Source organism: Micropterus dolomieu, linkage group LG12, assembly GCF_021292245.1.
Source record: "Micropterus dolomieu isolate WLL.071019.BEF.003 ecotype Adirondacks linkage group LG12, ASM2129224v1, whole genome shotgun sequence".
In the NCBI taxonomy this organism is placed as follows: domain Eukaryota; kingdom Metazoa; phylum Chordata; class Actinopteri; order Centrarchiformes; family Centrarchidae; genus Micropterus; species Micropterus dolomieu.
Genome location: NC_060161.1, coordinates 22,934,781 through 22,949,487, shown reverse-complemented (window position 1 = coordinate 22,949,487; position 14,707 = coordinate 22,934,781). Strand labels below are relative to the sequence as shown.

Below are 14,707 nucleotides of genomic sequence, written 5' to 3'. Positions count from 1 at the left end.
CCCCCCCCCCCCCCCCCCCCCCCCCCACCTCTCCTCCTCTCTGTCTCATTCCCCACTCACTCGCTTCCTCCCTGGGCTTCACTCAGTAATGGGCGGAGGGGGTGGTTGCATCACAGGGCTATTGATCGCTCGGAGAAAACTGCTGATACACCTTCTGCAGTACACTTGGTGTCGGCAAGGCTCATTTCCTCCACTAAAGTTTGTAATTGGAAATATCAATCCACTTCTAGTGTCATCTCAGACTATTAATTCTGGTCATGGGGTTGAGTTTTGAGGTGTGAGCGATGGCCAATCGTTTAACACATGACACATTTTCATACATCCATCTCCCTTGCCCTGTAACTTCTTGGACACATTTATCCCCTGTTAACCCAAGCCACGTGGTCAATATAAAAAGCAGGTGTTGGTTAAGCCAGTCAATTGCCACCCATTGTCTCTTTCTCTCGGACATTGTGCCCCCCTGGCCTGGTAATCCACTGCATACACAATTGCAATTTAGCATTCCCATTATTGCTGCAGGGCCGTGATGGTTTAGAGGGAGTCAGGCACCGCTGCTCTTGGACAATGCTAATGATTGTATCCATGCAAAGTGAATGGGCCCGGGGGGGGGGGGGGGGGGGGGGGGGGGGGTGGATGACACCTGGGCACCAACAGTGCAGTCCTGATGGAGAGGCACCTCTCACGTAGCTGTCATTTGTTGTGTTATGTTGTTTTGTTTGTGTGTACAGGGTGGCACCGCAGGTAGCACGTAGGAGTGTGTAATTATGTCCCAAAGACTGCTTGTTGAACTTAAAAGGTCCTGAAAACATATTTTCCCCATCAGCTTCTTACATAAGCAAACAAGCGTTGGCTATTTGACATGACAGATTTCTGTGTTTTTCTCTGAGCTCTTCTTGCTGGTTTAAGGTGGGTGGGGCTCAGTTGGAAAAGGGCGAATTGACATACTTCCATGCATCAATCAGAGTTTAGCAACATTTTATTTAAAATCTGATGACAGTTGTAGGGTTGTGTGCTTATGTTAATAACTACTTTTTGACTTGATCTCCATGTAAATAACATCCATTTTTCCCCCCATTTTTTTGGACTTTTGCTTATTTAGTCACAAATATTTGATGTTACAGAGAAAAACCTATTTGAAACCAAGCTTTCAGGGCAATTAAACCTCTATTTTGTCAACGTCAGTAGGGGAATTAGGGCGTCTCCAAAATCAACCAGGAAATTCTTCTTTCTTTTATCCATTTTTTGGCTTGCCAGCAGCACAAAATCACAAGACCTATTCAAAGAAAACGTGTAACAGTAACATACCTGAGCGTGGGGATGGAAATCAGTCTCATATTGTCGTTGCTAGAATCAGATATTAAGGGCATTCAACAACCACAAAACAGTCGGTGCGATTTGCCAAACTAGCTTCTATTGAGTAGCTAAATTAGCTGTTCAGCAGAGTTTCGCAGTATGTGCTATATTGTGTTTGCTTATCTCAGAATGTCCACAATGAAGACCGGGTAGGTGAACTCTAGAAACAAGTTGGAAATGTACTTGTTAAGGGATTATCTCTGCACTGCACTGCAAAAAAAGTTTCTTCAATAAATAACAGTCAAGATTAATGTTTGAGAGTTTGCAGCATGTGTCTGAAAAAGTTTTTGCAATGAGGTAACATAAGGACCGAGTGCAAGGTGTTGATAAGAGTGTGTGTGTGTGTGCGTCTTTGAGGGAATGAAATCTTGACATGCTCCATCTTTTCGAGCTTAAAACATAATTTTTAATCTGTGTTTAATAACTCTTGTGGCTTGGTGGATGATGAGTTGGTGCACCATAGAATATAAATGTTGTATTGCTGCAACCAGCAATTAATCAACTTAAAGGAGCAACACTACTTTAAATGCAGACAGGAAGAGAGATTCAAAGACAGGGAGAAAGGGAGAGAAAGAGGGAGAGCATTTTTTGACAAGCAAAATATGAACTAAATAAACTAAGTGGACACTGATATCAAACTGCTTAACAGAGGAGGTAACAGAGGAGGACTAAGTGAGCCGACCTGAGCCACATGTCGCTGTACACATGGAGCGACTACACCGATCAATGCACGTATCTCCTCTGTGTGTGTGTGTGTTGCGATCACTCACTCCGCTGCTACTTAAGGCCAGCTGTCACCTCTTTCATCTGCCTCATAATAAAGTGCGTGTGTGACTGTGTGTAGGTGGAGAGGCTGCAAAGCAAATTGAAGGAACAATGGCTGGGAGTATAAATGTATATGGTTGTACAAAAAAAAGACAAAAAGCTTGTTTCCTTAACGAAAACACATCGAGTTTTATACGCCAATTGATCCATATTGAATTTAAAGCTCAGTCTGAAATTAGAATCATTTGAAGCTTATTGTGACTGAATTAAACTTTCCAAATTCAATACTCTCATTGTTCAGATTTCACAAGAAGTCATGTTGAGTTTAGAAAGGATTACAACTCTTACTGCTTCTAAAAGTCCATTATTCAAATTCAACTGTTCAGTAGCAGCTTGACAAAATTTTAATTCATGCAATTAAAATACAACATCTGCTGCTACAAATCTCTTGGTACACTCTGACTCCTCCTCTTCCCAGCCATCTTTCTCTGGCCTTCCTTGGAAGCAATAAACCAATAACAAGTCAATCTGGCAATCAATAAGTCCACCAATGGTGTGTTAACAGCTACAAAGCATATTTAACAGTAAGTCTTTATCCGCGAGCAGCTGACTCTTATGACACTAATCTGATCTCTTTGTACTTGTGCACTGAAAAATCCTAACAATATATACATTTATTAATCCATGTGGTTGTGTTGTGACTTTCAGGTTCCTCCAAACAACGAACATCTGATTTAGATTCAACAAAAACGTCCACAGTGTTACATTAAATCTAAAACAAAACACAAACAGTGTCATGAAATTATTGACCAGTTGCAGGAGTCTGTGTTTTGTCGGGCGCAAATAAGAAGCCTCTCTTTGGTAAACTCAACTCCTTCTGGAGGATTGGAGACAGTCTTGCAGACACAACATGACTTGTTTACTTCTGTTCATTATTTGTGTATAAAAATGTTTTTTAAAATTACACATATAAAATACAAATTACATATATAATCTATAAGCATATTTTAGTAAAATGTAATCTGAAGATTTTGGTTTTTGCATACTATCATGAACAGGCTAGAGCAGACTAGCAGGCTAGCCTTTTGGATGTCTTGGGCTACTAAGGTAAAAATCTTTTTTAAATATGTGAGCAGCTAAAATCCTGAAATTTTTGGTAGCTTTCCAGGCAACAGAAGCAAACACCACCTTTACTGTTATGTTCAGTTGCATTTCTCATTGTGTCACGGGGCTGGTTTCATGTCACTGCCTATCTCATCAAACAGCGTTCACACGGTGGTTCCCTCCTCTCGTAGGAAATAAATGTCGGAGTTACTGTTACTACGACTCTCCGCCACACTTAAACCCAGAGGGACAAAAGACGGTCATATTTTAAACCGCTTTTCAGGAAAGAGAAACCTGTAAAATGAATTGTGAATCCCGAAAGGAGGAGGTTTCTCCTCATGTTCAGGCAGTAGGCGGACAACACACCCCCTCGCTTGCATTCATACTCTTCTTACTAAATCACTATAGGTCAGTGTGAGGCAGCTTAGTGCCTAAAACGTGAATGTAATATAACGAGGGCAACACTAGACACAGAGCCAAATCCTCCCCGGCTGGAAGTGATACCCACTCAGTCATACTAGCTGTTTAATGAGGCGTCATGGCCACTGCAGGCCCTCATCAATGTAGGAGACATTATAATACCTGCTAGTTTCATTGTGGCTTTATGTGTGTCTCTGTGTGTGTGTGTGTGTGTGTGTGTGTGGGGGGGGGGGGGCTGCTGTGCTCATTTTTAGCTCTGAACGACAGAGAGAGAGGGAGAGGAAGAGAAAATATGTGAAGGGAGGGAAGGTGAGTGCTAGATAGAAAATGGGGGCATCTGTAGGAGGGGTGTGCTCCTCAACTGTAAGATTTATCTTAATGTGTGAGACGGAAAGAGAAATAAACAGTGTGCTGGTTCACACACAGACAAAAGGATCTCCTGGGTGTATATCTGACTGCTGAGCATCTCAGATTAATAAGACATCCTCCTTTCTATCCTCTCCTCTCCCTCCAGCATTTTCTTCTTTCTCTCTCCCACCTGTATCGCTTCTCCTCCTCTTCCTCTTCATTTCTCATTTACGCTGAAGGTGCTGCAGTGGCCAAGTGGGTTATCCATCATCCTGGCACTGAGGAAGTGATGTTTCCGCCCAGCCAAGGAAACCGCCTTCAGTCTCGTATAAAAAAAAAAAGAACAGAAAATAGAAAACACAGGAAAATGTAATTTAATATTCAAACGTTCATTTATCGGTGGCAGTCGACAATTACATTCACTTCAACAGAAACAGCAGAATGTTATGCTGCAGGTTCAAAGGTTAAAGTAACAGAAATATTCTACACATCCACAAACAATAATATTCACAGACATCTAGAAGGAAGAGCTGCAACAATTAGTCAAGTAGACTCATCAGCCATCAAATATTTTGATGATAGGTGAATCACTCAAGTCCCTTTTCAAGGAAAAAAAAAAAATACAAATATTTGTTGTTTCCAGTTTTTCAAATGTGAAAATGTACTGCTTTTAGTTTTATATTGTCGTCTCTGCTGCTGGTTGTACAAAAAAATCTATTTGTGGACGCTGCCTTGAGCTCTCAAAAACTCTGATGGACATATTTCACTATTCTGACATCTTAGAAACAATTAATCGTTAAGACAATCAAGATATTACTCAACATCGAAAATACGTTGCAGCCCGAGCAGGACGACGGTATTAGAGGAGTTGTTTGACATTTTGGGAAATATGCTTATTTATTTAGAGAGTTAGATGAGAACTCTCATGTCTCTACACTAAATATGAAGCCCGGTAGCTTAGTTTAGCACAAAGAGAGGAAACATGGGAAATAAGAGTATTTCCCAAAATGTCAGACTATTCCTATTAACCATGAGGCTGCAGTACAAATACCATCAAAAGCAGACAAACCCATCAGATAAAAGCAGAATCAAATGTACTATCCAGAGACACATGATTCCATGATTGATTTACATCCAAATCACATACTTTCAGATTATCGCCACTCCAAAACCTCGTCACAATGTTGGCCATGCTGTCCTCCACGTCCTGTACAGCCTGTACATACTGAGGAACAGGAGAACACAGCTGTTACTTTAGCCGCACGCTGCAAGTACATGAACATGAGTATCTATTGTTTCACATTCTGCTTGAATCAATGCCTAACAAAGACACTCTTTGGAAATAGTGGATGACGTGTCAACCGCAGCTTCATTAATGCAGCTTTGTGCAATCTGTCACCACCATGACCCTCTGGTGACAACGCTCAATCAGTCATCATCAGTTATTAATAGGCGATAGATTTCTTGTGTGTACTTTCAGCCAAACTAGCTTGGTTTTGGTTTACACAGGAACACTATGCGTAGGTCTAGATGTAATAGGTTAGAGTCACATTTTTCACATTGGTGTGAAGCCCAGCCTGATGGCCTTTGACACCGGGGAAGAAAGGGGAGGCAAATGGAAATGTAACTCACAAGGCTACGTGAGCGTTTTGCATATCGGGTTTTGTTTAAAGGCTAAATTGACGTCAAAGGCTTCTTCTTCTTCTTCTACTGTAACTCCAGGCTTTAATACCCATGAATTATTCATTTTCTGTTATTACATTGTTGTGTGTTTTATGTACACATCTGGAAAGTGTGTCCTCTGTCCGGAGGAACAAAATGCTGACGTGTCGGTTACGTGACAGGCTAATCCATACTCCCAGCATGCACTCCTCTGACGTGAGGAGGAGGGTGTGTACGTGTGTGTGAGTGTGTGTGCTTTTATGGCAGGACATGAGGAAGGGTGGGTGTTGTAAAGGACTAAACAATACTCATTAGCATTTCTTAAGCATTTCTCTTTTAAAAGGGAAAGTTGAGCATTAAAAAAAAGAAAAAGATAAAGATTCAAAGTACATCAAAATAAACTAAATTTGTCTCTTTTTTTCTCTTGCAGCAGACCTTTGTTCACTCTTTACCAGCTGGCTGCAACCCCCTGTCTAATTTCTCTAAAGCAAAACCAAATTGATATCCTAACTCAACGCTTTTAGGTCAAGGCCATATTATAAAAGAAATACATGTATGACAAAGCAAATGTCAAGAAAAGCTTCTTTTGATGATTTGTTTTGTGTCCATTGGCCCTATATGATTTTATTTGGTAGCCAAAGGACAACAGAGACTTGTCTTTAGCGAAGTAAGAACCAAAATTGATTGTTAGGATAGAAAATGATGCTTTAACATAGTCTGACATTGCACCGCAAGTATACAACACCAGCAGCAATGCCTACTCATCATTTAACGCACAGCAGGGTCACAGTGATGCAACCGTTTCAACCCGGAACCACTCCTGACACATAAATCACTGGTGCTTAATGTACCAATGACACACGTGCTGCGGAGACATATGAAAATAACCACACACTCACTATTTAATTATTAGACCACAAAGAAAATTGAAACAATACACAGAGAATAGAGTCAAGCCACTTATGAGCTTTCGTCAGGGCTTACACCCACAGAGTGTTTAGGACAGCGCTTGGCTCACAGTGAGTGAACTACAGCGCAGAGAGGCAGCGTCTAGACTGAACGCTTATCAACTGAATTAGCCCTCTAGGTTTCATCTGAAGGAAAAGAAAATAATCTTGTTAGACACCATAAAAAAACTGCTGCTGTGTGTGTGTGTGTGTGTGTGTGCAATTGTCTGAGTGCGATTTTTCAGTTTTGATACAGGGTTCATATCACAATATCAGCCAGCATTTAACACTCCCACACACAAGCATGGAGGCATATTAATATCCTTGTAAAGTAGTTGAAGAAATTAGATCTGTTGCATTAAGAATCTGATTTTTGCTTGTGTAAGAATGATTTCCAAAATTCTTCCTCGCCTTCACTCTGCCTTGATTTATTTCTTGTCTTGAGATCATCTGTTTTGTTCACGTCCCCCTTCCCCCCCTTAATAATGCTAGATTTCCTGTCTTCCCAGCCCCCCCGCCATGTTTGTATGCCCTAGCAGCAATAATGGACCCTTTCAGGCTCATCACTATTACTGTTGACACAGAAGCCTCGCCTCGCTCTTCCTCTGCTCACTCAGAGAGGACAGATGAATGACTTCTTCTTCACTGTCCCGCTCTTTCTCTAACTCCCCTTTCTGAGTGACTAAGCTCATTCATAGGACTTTCCGGACACAGTTAACGCACACTAAAACATGGGCGGAGCACTGTGTTAATACTGTATTAAACTCTACTCTTCAGCAGTGAGCTGCTGCACTGGAGCATCAGTGACTTGCTCAAAAGCACAACAGTCTTTTTGGAAAACAGAGTCCTATTCATTCCCTCACTAATCAATCTCGTGGTGAGATGCAGGGCAAAGCAGCTTCTCCCTCATATATTGTAACCTGCAGTATTTAGCAGGAAAGAGGGAAGGTAGATACGAGCAGGAAGAACGATGCAAAGAAGAGAGATTGGCCCATCGCAAAACAGTCCATTTGTGCCGTAGGTGAGGCTAAAGGTCTTGTTGTTTATGTACACTTTTATCTCAATATTCTCTTCAATATCAGCCACTTGACGACTCTCCTATTTCCCCAAACCACAGACAGACACAAAAATGTCTGCATCCATCATTTATTCTTATGACAACCAGCAAAACTGCCCACACACACCGAAGTCATGATGCTAGAAAGCTAACATTGACAACAACAATTCTAAGTTACTTTATCATATCCTGTCCCAGCTGCTGGGCTGTAAGGCATCTTTAACAACACTAAAAGTCTGCAGCCACGCTAGCAGCTCTGTGAGGCGCTACGTCTGGACAGCGGTGCTTTGAGCTAAATGCTAACATCAGCATGCTAGCTTACTCATAGTGACAATGAGAACATGCAGTTGTTTAGCATATAAACGGCCTTTTGGAGAATAACGTTCTCTTCTCTCTTTTGTTCTTTCCATTTCTCTCTGTCTCTCTCTCCCTCTCTCTCTTTCCATCTCCAGGAAGTGCAGTTCCCAGCAGAAACAATGATAGCTCACTAAATCCATGCAGTTTAAAAGGAGCAGTGTCAGATGCAGCAGATGTGAAGTGCCATGATGTCAGGAAGCTTAGAGGCCAATATACCCTGCTCAGCTTTCACTAGAAAAGCACAGTCAGGGAGGAGGGACAAGGAGACAAGTAATACTTCTGAGTTGTTGTTTTTTTAGTGTAGGTCATTGTCCCATGTGATCCAAGTGATGTTTTTGAGACACAGAGTTAAGTTATACACACAGCCTGATAGGCAGAGAGGCGGTTGGCGCGTGTTCCTGTGCTGTCCTCATTCATGGCACAGGCTCAGTTCAGACAGATGGTCAGGAGGGCTTTATGGAAGTGTATCCCCCCCTCCTACGCCTCCAACACACACACACACACACACACTAAATAATAGTATCGGCCACAGGAGCTGACACTTCAGCTTTGACATACAGCTGCCTATAATGAAACATTCCATACCGTTAGCGAAGGCTGCGAGACAATTAATCACATAAAACTTTAAAGGTTCAGTGGCATCCAGTGGTGAGGGTTACGAATTGCAACAAACGACTCACTGTGCATTCACGTCAGGGTTGGCAATTAACACCCGCCGAGCACCAAATGCGGGTAGATTTAACGATTGGCGGCTAAATGTTGGAAGGCTACCGGACACATTGGCGGTCAAACGTATTCAGATCAGCGTTGTTTCTGGTTGGGTGTCACCCTTAAATTGTTCCCCGCTGTACCAAGGTATCTAAACTCAAGCAGCGCGATGGGTTCAGGACGGATGATATGTTGCTAAACAGAGTATTTCACATGCATTTGCCCATAAAATTGATACGTGTGAACTAGAAGAATAATTTACGATGTGCGAGTAAAAACTACAACCTACAGTTATTTTTGTGCATGAATGGTTATGATTTCTTTTGTTAGTACTTAGCATTAATAAATTACAGACCGGCATAGACTGTTTTTCTTGCACGAGGATTTAATAAATTGTAAATTCAGCAGTAAAAAAAACTAACTTTGTACTTTTTGACCATGAGGTTGCACATTATATCAATTTAGTTTTTAAATCCAACAACAAAATGGCAGTGAAAACTGTCAACATATGGTCCTCTTTAAATATCTTTATATAATATAGACAACCCCTAGCAAAGTTTTATTTATTTGTATACTGTTCTGTATACTTCTTTATATCATATGTTCAGTTTATTCCTCTTTTGGGAGGAAAAAAGATTCCGATTACAATGAATGCACCATCAATCACTGCTCACCCCTCCCTTTCCAAGCTTGGAGGAGAAGTTACGATGGATGACACGCTCTCGGCTCTTGTGTTAAATACATGTGGTCTTGCATCTGTCCAAATTTCGCTTCTCTTCTTACTTCTAACAAACCAGTTGACTACTACTCCCACTTCTTCTTCTTCTGCTCGTTTTTTGTACGTATTCAACGTAGTGATGAAACACGCTCTGTAGAGCAGTTTGTCCATTCGGGCTACTGTAGAAACATGACGGAGCAACATGGCGTCGTCCATGTAAGAGGACCCACGTGTATGAATACATAAATGGCTCATTCTAAGGTAACAAAAACATAACGGTTCATTATGTAAGGTCTTTATACACCGCTGAAAACATAGTTATGGATAGCATATTGCATTTCTGTCAATAGATCCTCCGAAATATTACACACTGGACCTTTAATAGATTGCCTGCGTGATTCAGATTTACATCAAAGCTCCACATAATCACCCTTTTTTATAAGGGTGAAAGACATTTATTATCCAGAAATGTAATGTCAGTAAACTGCACAGTCATCTGACCCACATTTATTCAGAGACAGCGAACAAGATAAAATCTCTGATCAGTCACTTCCTGCGTGCACATTTTTCCTGCTAGTGTCTCCGTACCTAACACCAAAATTGGATTTGAGGGTGAATCTACAAAGTCTCAGCTAGCGCAACAGGACACTCTCATGTGTTGTTTTTAGTTAAACAGATTATTCTTTAGGGAGCTTTTCAGCACTTCAAGGAGTATATGAACCTTCCCGCGTATAATTCAAAATCACAGCTCCCCAAACAGATTAGTGAAACACGCAGTGATGCCATATCCCTGTTTAGCTCCCAGGGTGGGGAGTCCTCTGGTTTTCCTGTTGCCGCTGCAACCTACATGGCAGTTGTTTGATTCAGTAACAGAAGCCTCCGGATCAGCTTAACACAGGCCTGCAGGGGCATCAAATCCCCCCTAACACACGGGACTCCAGCAGAAGCATGATGTTAATGCCACTGCCTGTTTGTGTGTGTAAGAGTGAGAGATTCAGCAGAAATGAAAACCAGAAGAGGTTATGTGTAAAAGCAAGAAAAGAGAGAGCTAGGACAGATGAACACAAATTTTTACTGTCTGCAGGTCAGCCGCTGCCAGTCATGTAATATTCAGATTAACTTTATCTATAACATACAGATGGCATTTTAGTACAAAACCATGTAACCGCTGCCAACACATGCTGTAAATCCTGCTGACATTGATGGAAAGGCTGTTTCAACATGGTTACATAATAAAAAAGAGCGTCCCTTTCCTTGAAAGATTACGATCGGTAAAGGAAATTAAGCAAGGGTATGCACCCTACAAGCTATGTCCATTTAAAACTGCCTGATTAAGGTTCAAAGGGGAATAAATGACATATTTACATTTTTCTCTGCGCTGTTAGTCACATATTTATCAACCTGTGAACTGGTGATTCTTCAGCTGTTTTGGGCCAGGGTAATGCGGGGACTATGGATAACGTAGGGGTTTTTTTTTGTGTTAGCATTTTTCTCTGTAGGGGGAGTTTTTTTGTAGCTCTAAAGGTCGACATGAAATACATTTTGTCAACAATTTTGTTCCACAATCCTAAACTATTATCTCACAAGCAAAATATTTCATAAGCATAATCACTCTGTGTCAAAGTGAACAGCGTAGGAACAGCAGCACGAACATAGAGGGTTGATATTCAAGATCTTAGCGGTACTCTGGTGGAGGAGCATTGGCTGCTGACTTTTATTGGCATTGGTCTAACCTTGTTTGTCTGTCTGTATGTGTGTTAGTCTTTTTATCTGTCTGTTGCCAGTGTCTGATTTATCGCTTTGGGATACAGCCCACAGACACACTATGTAGTTTTAACATGACAAAATAAGATTCAATTTCCGCAACACTATTTTGTAAACTTGGAAATTCCTAAATATATTTATTCAATCCCCAAAACTCTGTCCTATGAGATCAGTCTCTGCTCCACTACACGTTGAGCCCTAAGTGGCCGCTCCGTCATGCCTGCGCTTTTAATCAGCAGCATCTCATTGAGTGGCTAGTGTCTGCCCTCCTCCTTCATCTACTCCCTGCTAATGGAAACACAGGACGTTAATTATGATTCGAGTTTATGGTGCTAAACAGTCTCATTCAACCACTGTTGTTTTTCTACTTATTCCTTTCATCCATCCAAAATATTAGTTTGTTTTTTGAGGCCACTCACGGTGTATATTTTGTTCAATTAAGTCCCATGTGATTTGTGTTTGGGGCATGAATTTCTCTCAAGTAGCAAATGTTTAACCATAGAAAGTATTTCGATTCGACATTTCTGAGAGAGATTTGATAAATATGATCTGGAGCTTCACAGTATATTGGAGCAGATGAGTGTGAAGGTCTCTACCTTAACTACCTCTTCATAAAAAATGTTTTTCACTGATGCTTAAAGACTTTAGGGTCCTGTTCTTTACCTTTATATCTTAAAGGAATCATTTGATGTTTTGTGAAATATACCTGTTAGCTTTCTTGCCGAGTTAGATGAGAAGATTAGCTTTAGCACAAAGACTGGAAATAGCACCACCTATACAGCTCACTACTAAACACATTAGACATGTCGGTTAAACCACAACCTGTCATTTTACACTACTACATACCAATTATGTTACCACTGGACAAAGCAAGGCTTGCTATTTCCCCTTATTTCCTGTCTTTATGCTAAGCTAAGCTACCTGGCTGCTGGCTCCAGCTTTCTCTCTTTGAACTATTTGATGGTTAATGTTGAACTAATACTTGTATCTTTAACTACAGCCTCTGACAACAGTCTGCTCATAGAGACCAACCTAATTTTATCAAACTTATTGTTTCTGCCAGGCTCCTGTTTCTGGGTGGCAGTGCTTGATGGACGTGTGGTTGGGATCGTGGCTGCGCAAGGCCGTGAGGATGAAAACACGGTTGAGCTGCGGCGCATGTCGGTGGACTCCCACTACCGTGGCAAAGGCATCGCAAAGGCACTGGGTCGTCGTGTTCTGGAGTTCGCCGTGCGCAACAACTACGCCGCTGTGGTCCTCGGCACGACGGCTGTCAAGCTGGCCGCCCACAAGCTGTACGAGTCGCTGGGCTTCCGCCAAACGGGCCAGAGCGAGGACTACAGGCTCCCTGGGATGAACCGCTCGCCGCTGCAGAGGCTCTTCTTCCAGATCCGCTACAGCCGCTACCGCTTGCAGCTCCGTGAGGAGTGAGAGGTGACAGGGAGAGAGAGATGGAGAGGGGGAGATGGAGAAAGCGAGGGACAGAGAGAGAGAGCAACGACCCTCCTTCACCTGAGAGCCCCGACCGCATCCTCTCCTCTGACAGCTTTTATTTATTTTGTGTCATTAGAGATAACTCCGAGTACAACTTAACACTTCTACTATTTCATCTTTAAAGTCACTAACGTTTTCATTACTATTATGCTTTTGTTGCTGTTGTTTTTGTATTATACTTTTACATTTTAAATAAGAGTTTGTTTCTTTTCCTCTATTTTATTAAGATATTTTTTGTACCTTTATCCCTCCCTTTCCATTGTGGGAGAAAAAAAATTGGCTTTTATAGAAGACATCTAACTGGCACCCCAAGTAGGCACCCTCCCCTGTCCCTTTGGTTTTAAGATCATGTGACTCTGATCAATACTCCTCATCATTATTATTCAACAATGCCCTCTTTACCCTTCCCCCATTACCTCAAGCCTTCCCTTCCCTCCCACATTCTCCTAATTTTCCCATAGCAGAATTTATCAGAAGCAGGGCAGTGCCATTAAATATTTGCACTCGGTTTCATTGGGGGGGGTGGACAGAGCAATGGACGGGTTGGGAGGGGTCGATATGGCTTCCTCCAGAGCAAAACACACAAAAAGAAGTGCTGGGGGAGATTGTGGTAGACACTCTCTTTTACAAAAAAATCTCTGCAATGTTGCATTTTGTGTGTGCACTGTACACAGAGCATGGTCACACACACAAATCAAGTCATTTTGGCTTTTAGCCAATCGCTCAAGACACCATATTGAAGCACAGCGAGAGTGTGTTACTGACCCCCATAGTGAGAGAAAAGGATGGCAGGATGGTTACCGGAATATGCACTGTGTATCCTGCGTCCTGGATGGATTTGAAACAACACAGTGCATCTTCCTCACACATCCTCCTCTTCATTCTCCTCACTGACTATTTGATTGGATCTCTCCTTCCCTCCTACTGTTTCCTATCATCAGTTAACCACTGCTTTTCTCACCAGAGCTGTGGAGAGGGTCTGTGATTGGGTTGAGGTGAATGAAGGGTGTAACTTTCTCGCTGCAGCGTCACACTGACAGATCCTAAGATACAATATAGCTGCATGTCAGAGCTTGTGGATGTATGTACGCTTGACTGTTCAGAGTGTGCGTGACTGTGTGTGTTTGTGTGTGCGTGTGTGTTTGATGAGCTATGGTCAGACATCAGACCATGTCTCAACAATGTCTCAACTATTTTTATTTTGCGTGAACAGACACGCACCTTCCTTGCTAGAGTCAAGTATTATCTAACTAAACACTTCCTATGTGTACTTATAAAATGTTTATTGATTGAAGAAAGATCAATTCTAACATTTTGAATATGTTTAGTATTTGACTGACAATTAGTAATTTTATAACTTTAAACACATATTACCACATTGTAATATGCAAATTTAACTGACAAAACCTAAACAAATAGTAGCTGCAGTCTACACTCCACATACTTAATCCAAGTTATTGGGGAACAACTTGGGTAAGACATGACTACTAGCAATACTTGCAAACCTAAAGTACATAACTGAGCACAAACAGCAAATAATAATTTACACCAATATATTGGCATTAGTATTCCCCATGTATTTATATTGTGTATACAGTTGAAAACTCGTGTAGCAAACAAAACGTCAAAGTTTCTCCCATAACACCTCTCTCCATCTCCCATCCTCCGACCATACAACCAGCAGTATATTCAGCCATCCACGACTCTAAGCCTAAGTTCTGTCATCACACCATTGGTAAAAAGTAAAATATGAAGCAAAATACAACAAAAAAAATCACATAATATAAAAAAAAGATGAAAAAAAATTGAATATAAATGTAATTGTCATGAAATTAGCACTGACCCTCCTTGCCTTGCCACCCTTTCCCGCCCAAACTCTCCCCATTCATTAATCTGTCTGCAACCCTGGGCTAGACCCCACACCTTCCATTTAAACCCTGCACACCCTCCACTGACCTTTAACCTTCCCTGCCCCAGGCCACACCCATTCCCTGCCCATGTCTGCATGCG

At 41.7% G+C, this 14,707-nt stretch overlaps 2 protein-coding genes across 7 annotated transcripts in view; one reads left to right on the top strand and one right to left on the bottom strand.

Annotated features, from left to right (window-relative positions):
- nat8l (N-acetyltransferase 8-like) overlaps nt 1-12,808 on the top strand; it is a 20,610-nt gene extending 7,802 nt beyond the window's left edge. Inside the window, exon 3 of the mRNA XM_046065794.1 lies at nt 12,267-12,808. Within this exon, the coding sequence (XP_045921750.1) occupies nt 12,267-12,634 (368 nt within the window). The 3' untranslated portion in view covers nt 12,635-12,808. The remainder of the gene's footprint in view (nt 1-12,266) is intronic.
- LOC123981106 (HAUS augmin-like complex subunit 3) overlaps nt 1-14,707 on the bottom strand; it is a 125,105-nt gene that overhangs the window by 27,405 nt on the left and 82,993 nt on the right. For 2 of the 6 annotated variants that reach the window (XM_046065753.1, XM_046065752.1), the window contains exons 31-32: nt 5,138-5,215; nt 4,181-4,313 (exon numbers count right to left, since the gene is read on the bottom strand). In XM_046065753.1, coding sequence (XP_045921709.1) covers nt 4,251-4,313; nt 5,138-5,215 — 141 coding nt within the window. In that variant the 3' untranslated portion in view covers nt 4,181-4,250. Of the gene's footprint in view, nt 1-4,180; nt 4,314-5,137; nt 5,216-14,707 lie in introns of those variants that run through there. The other 4 variants (XM_046065757.1, XM_046065754.1, XM_046065756.1 and 1 more) reach the window with 4 other exon arrangements.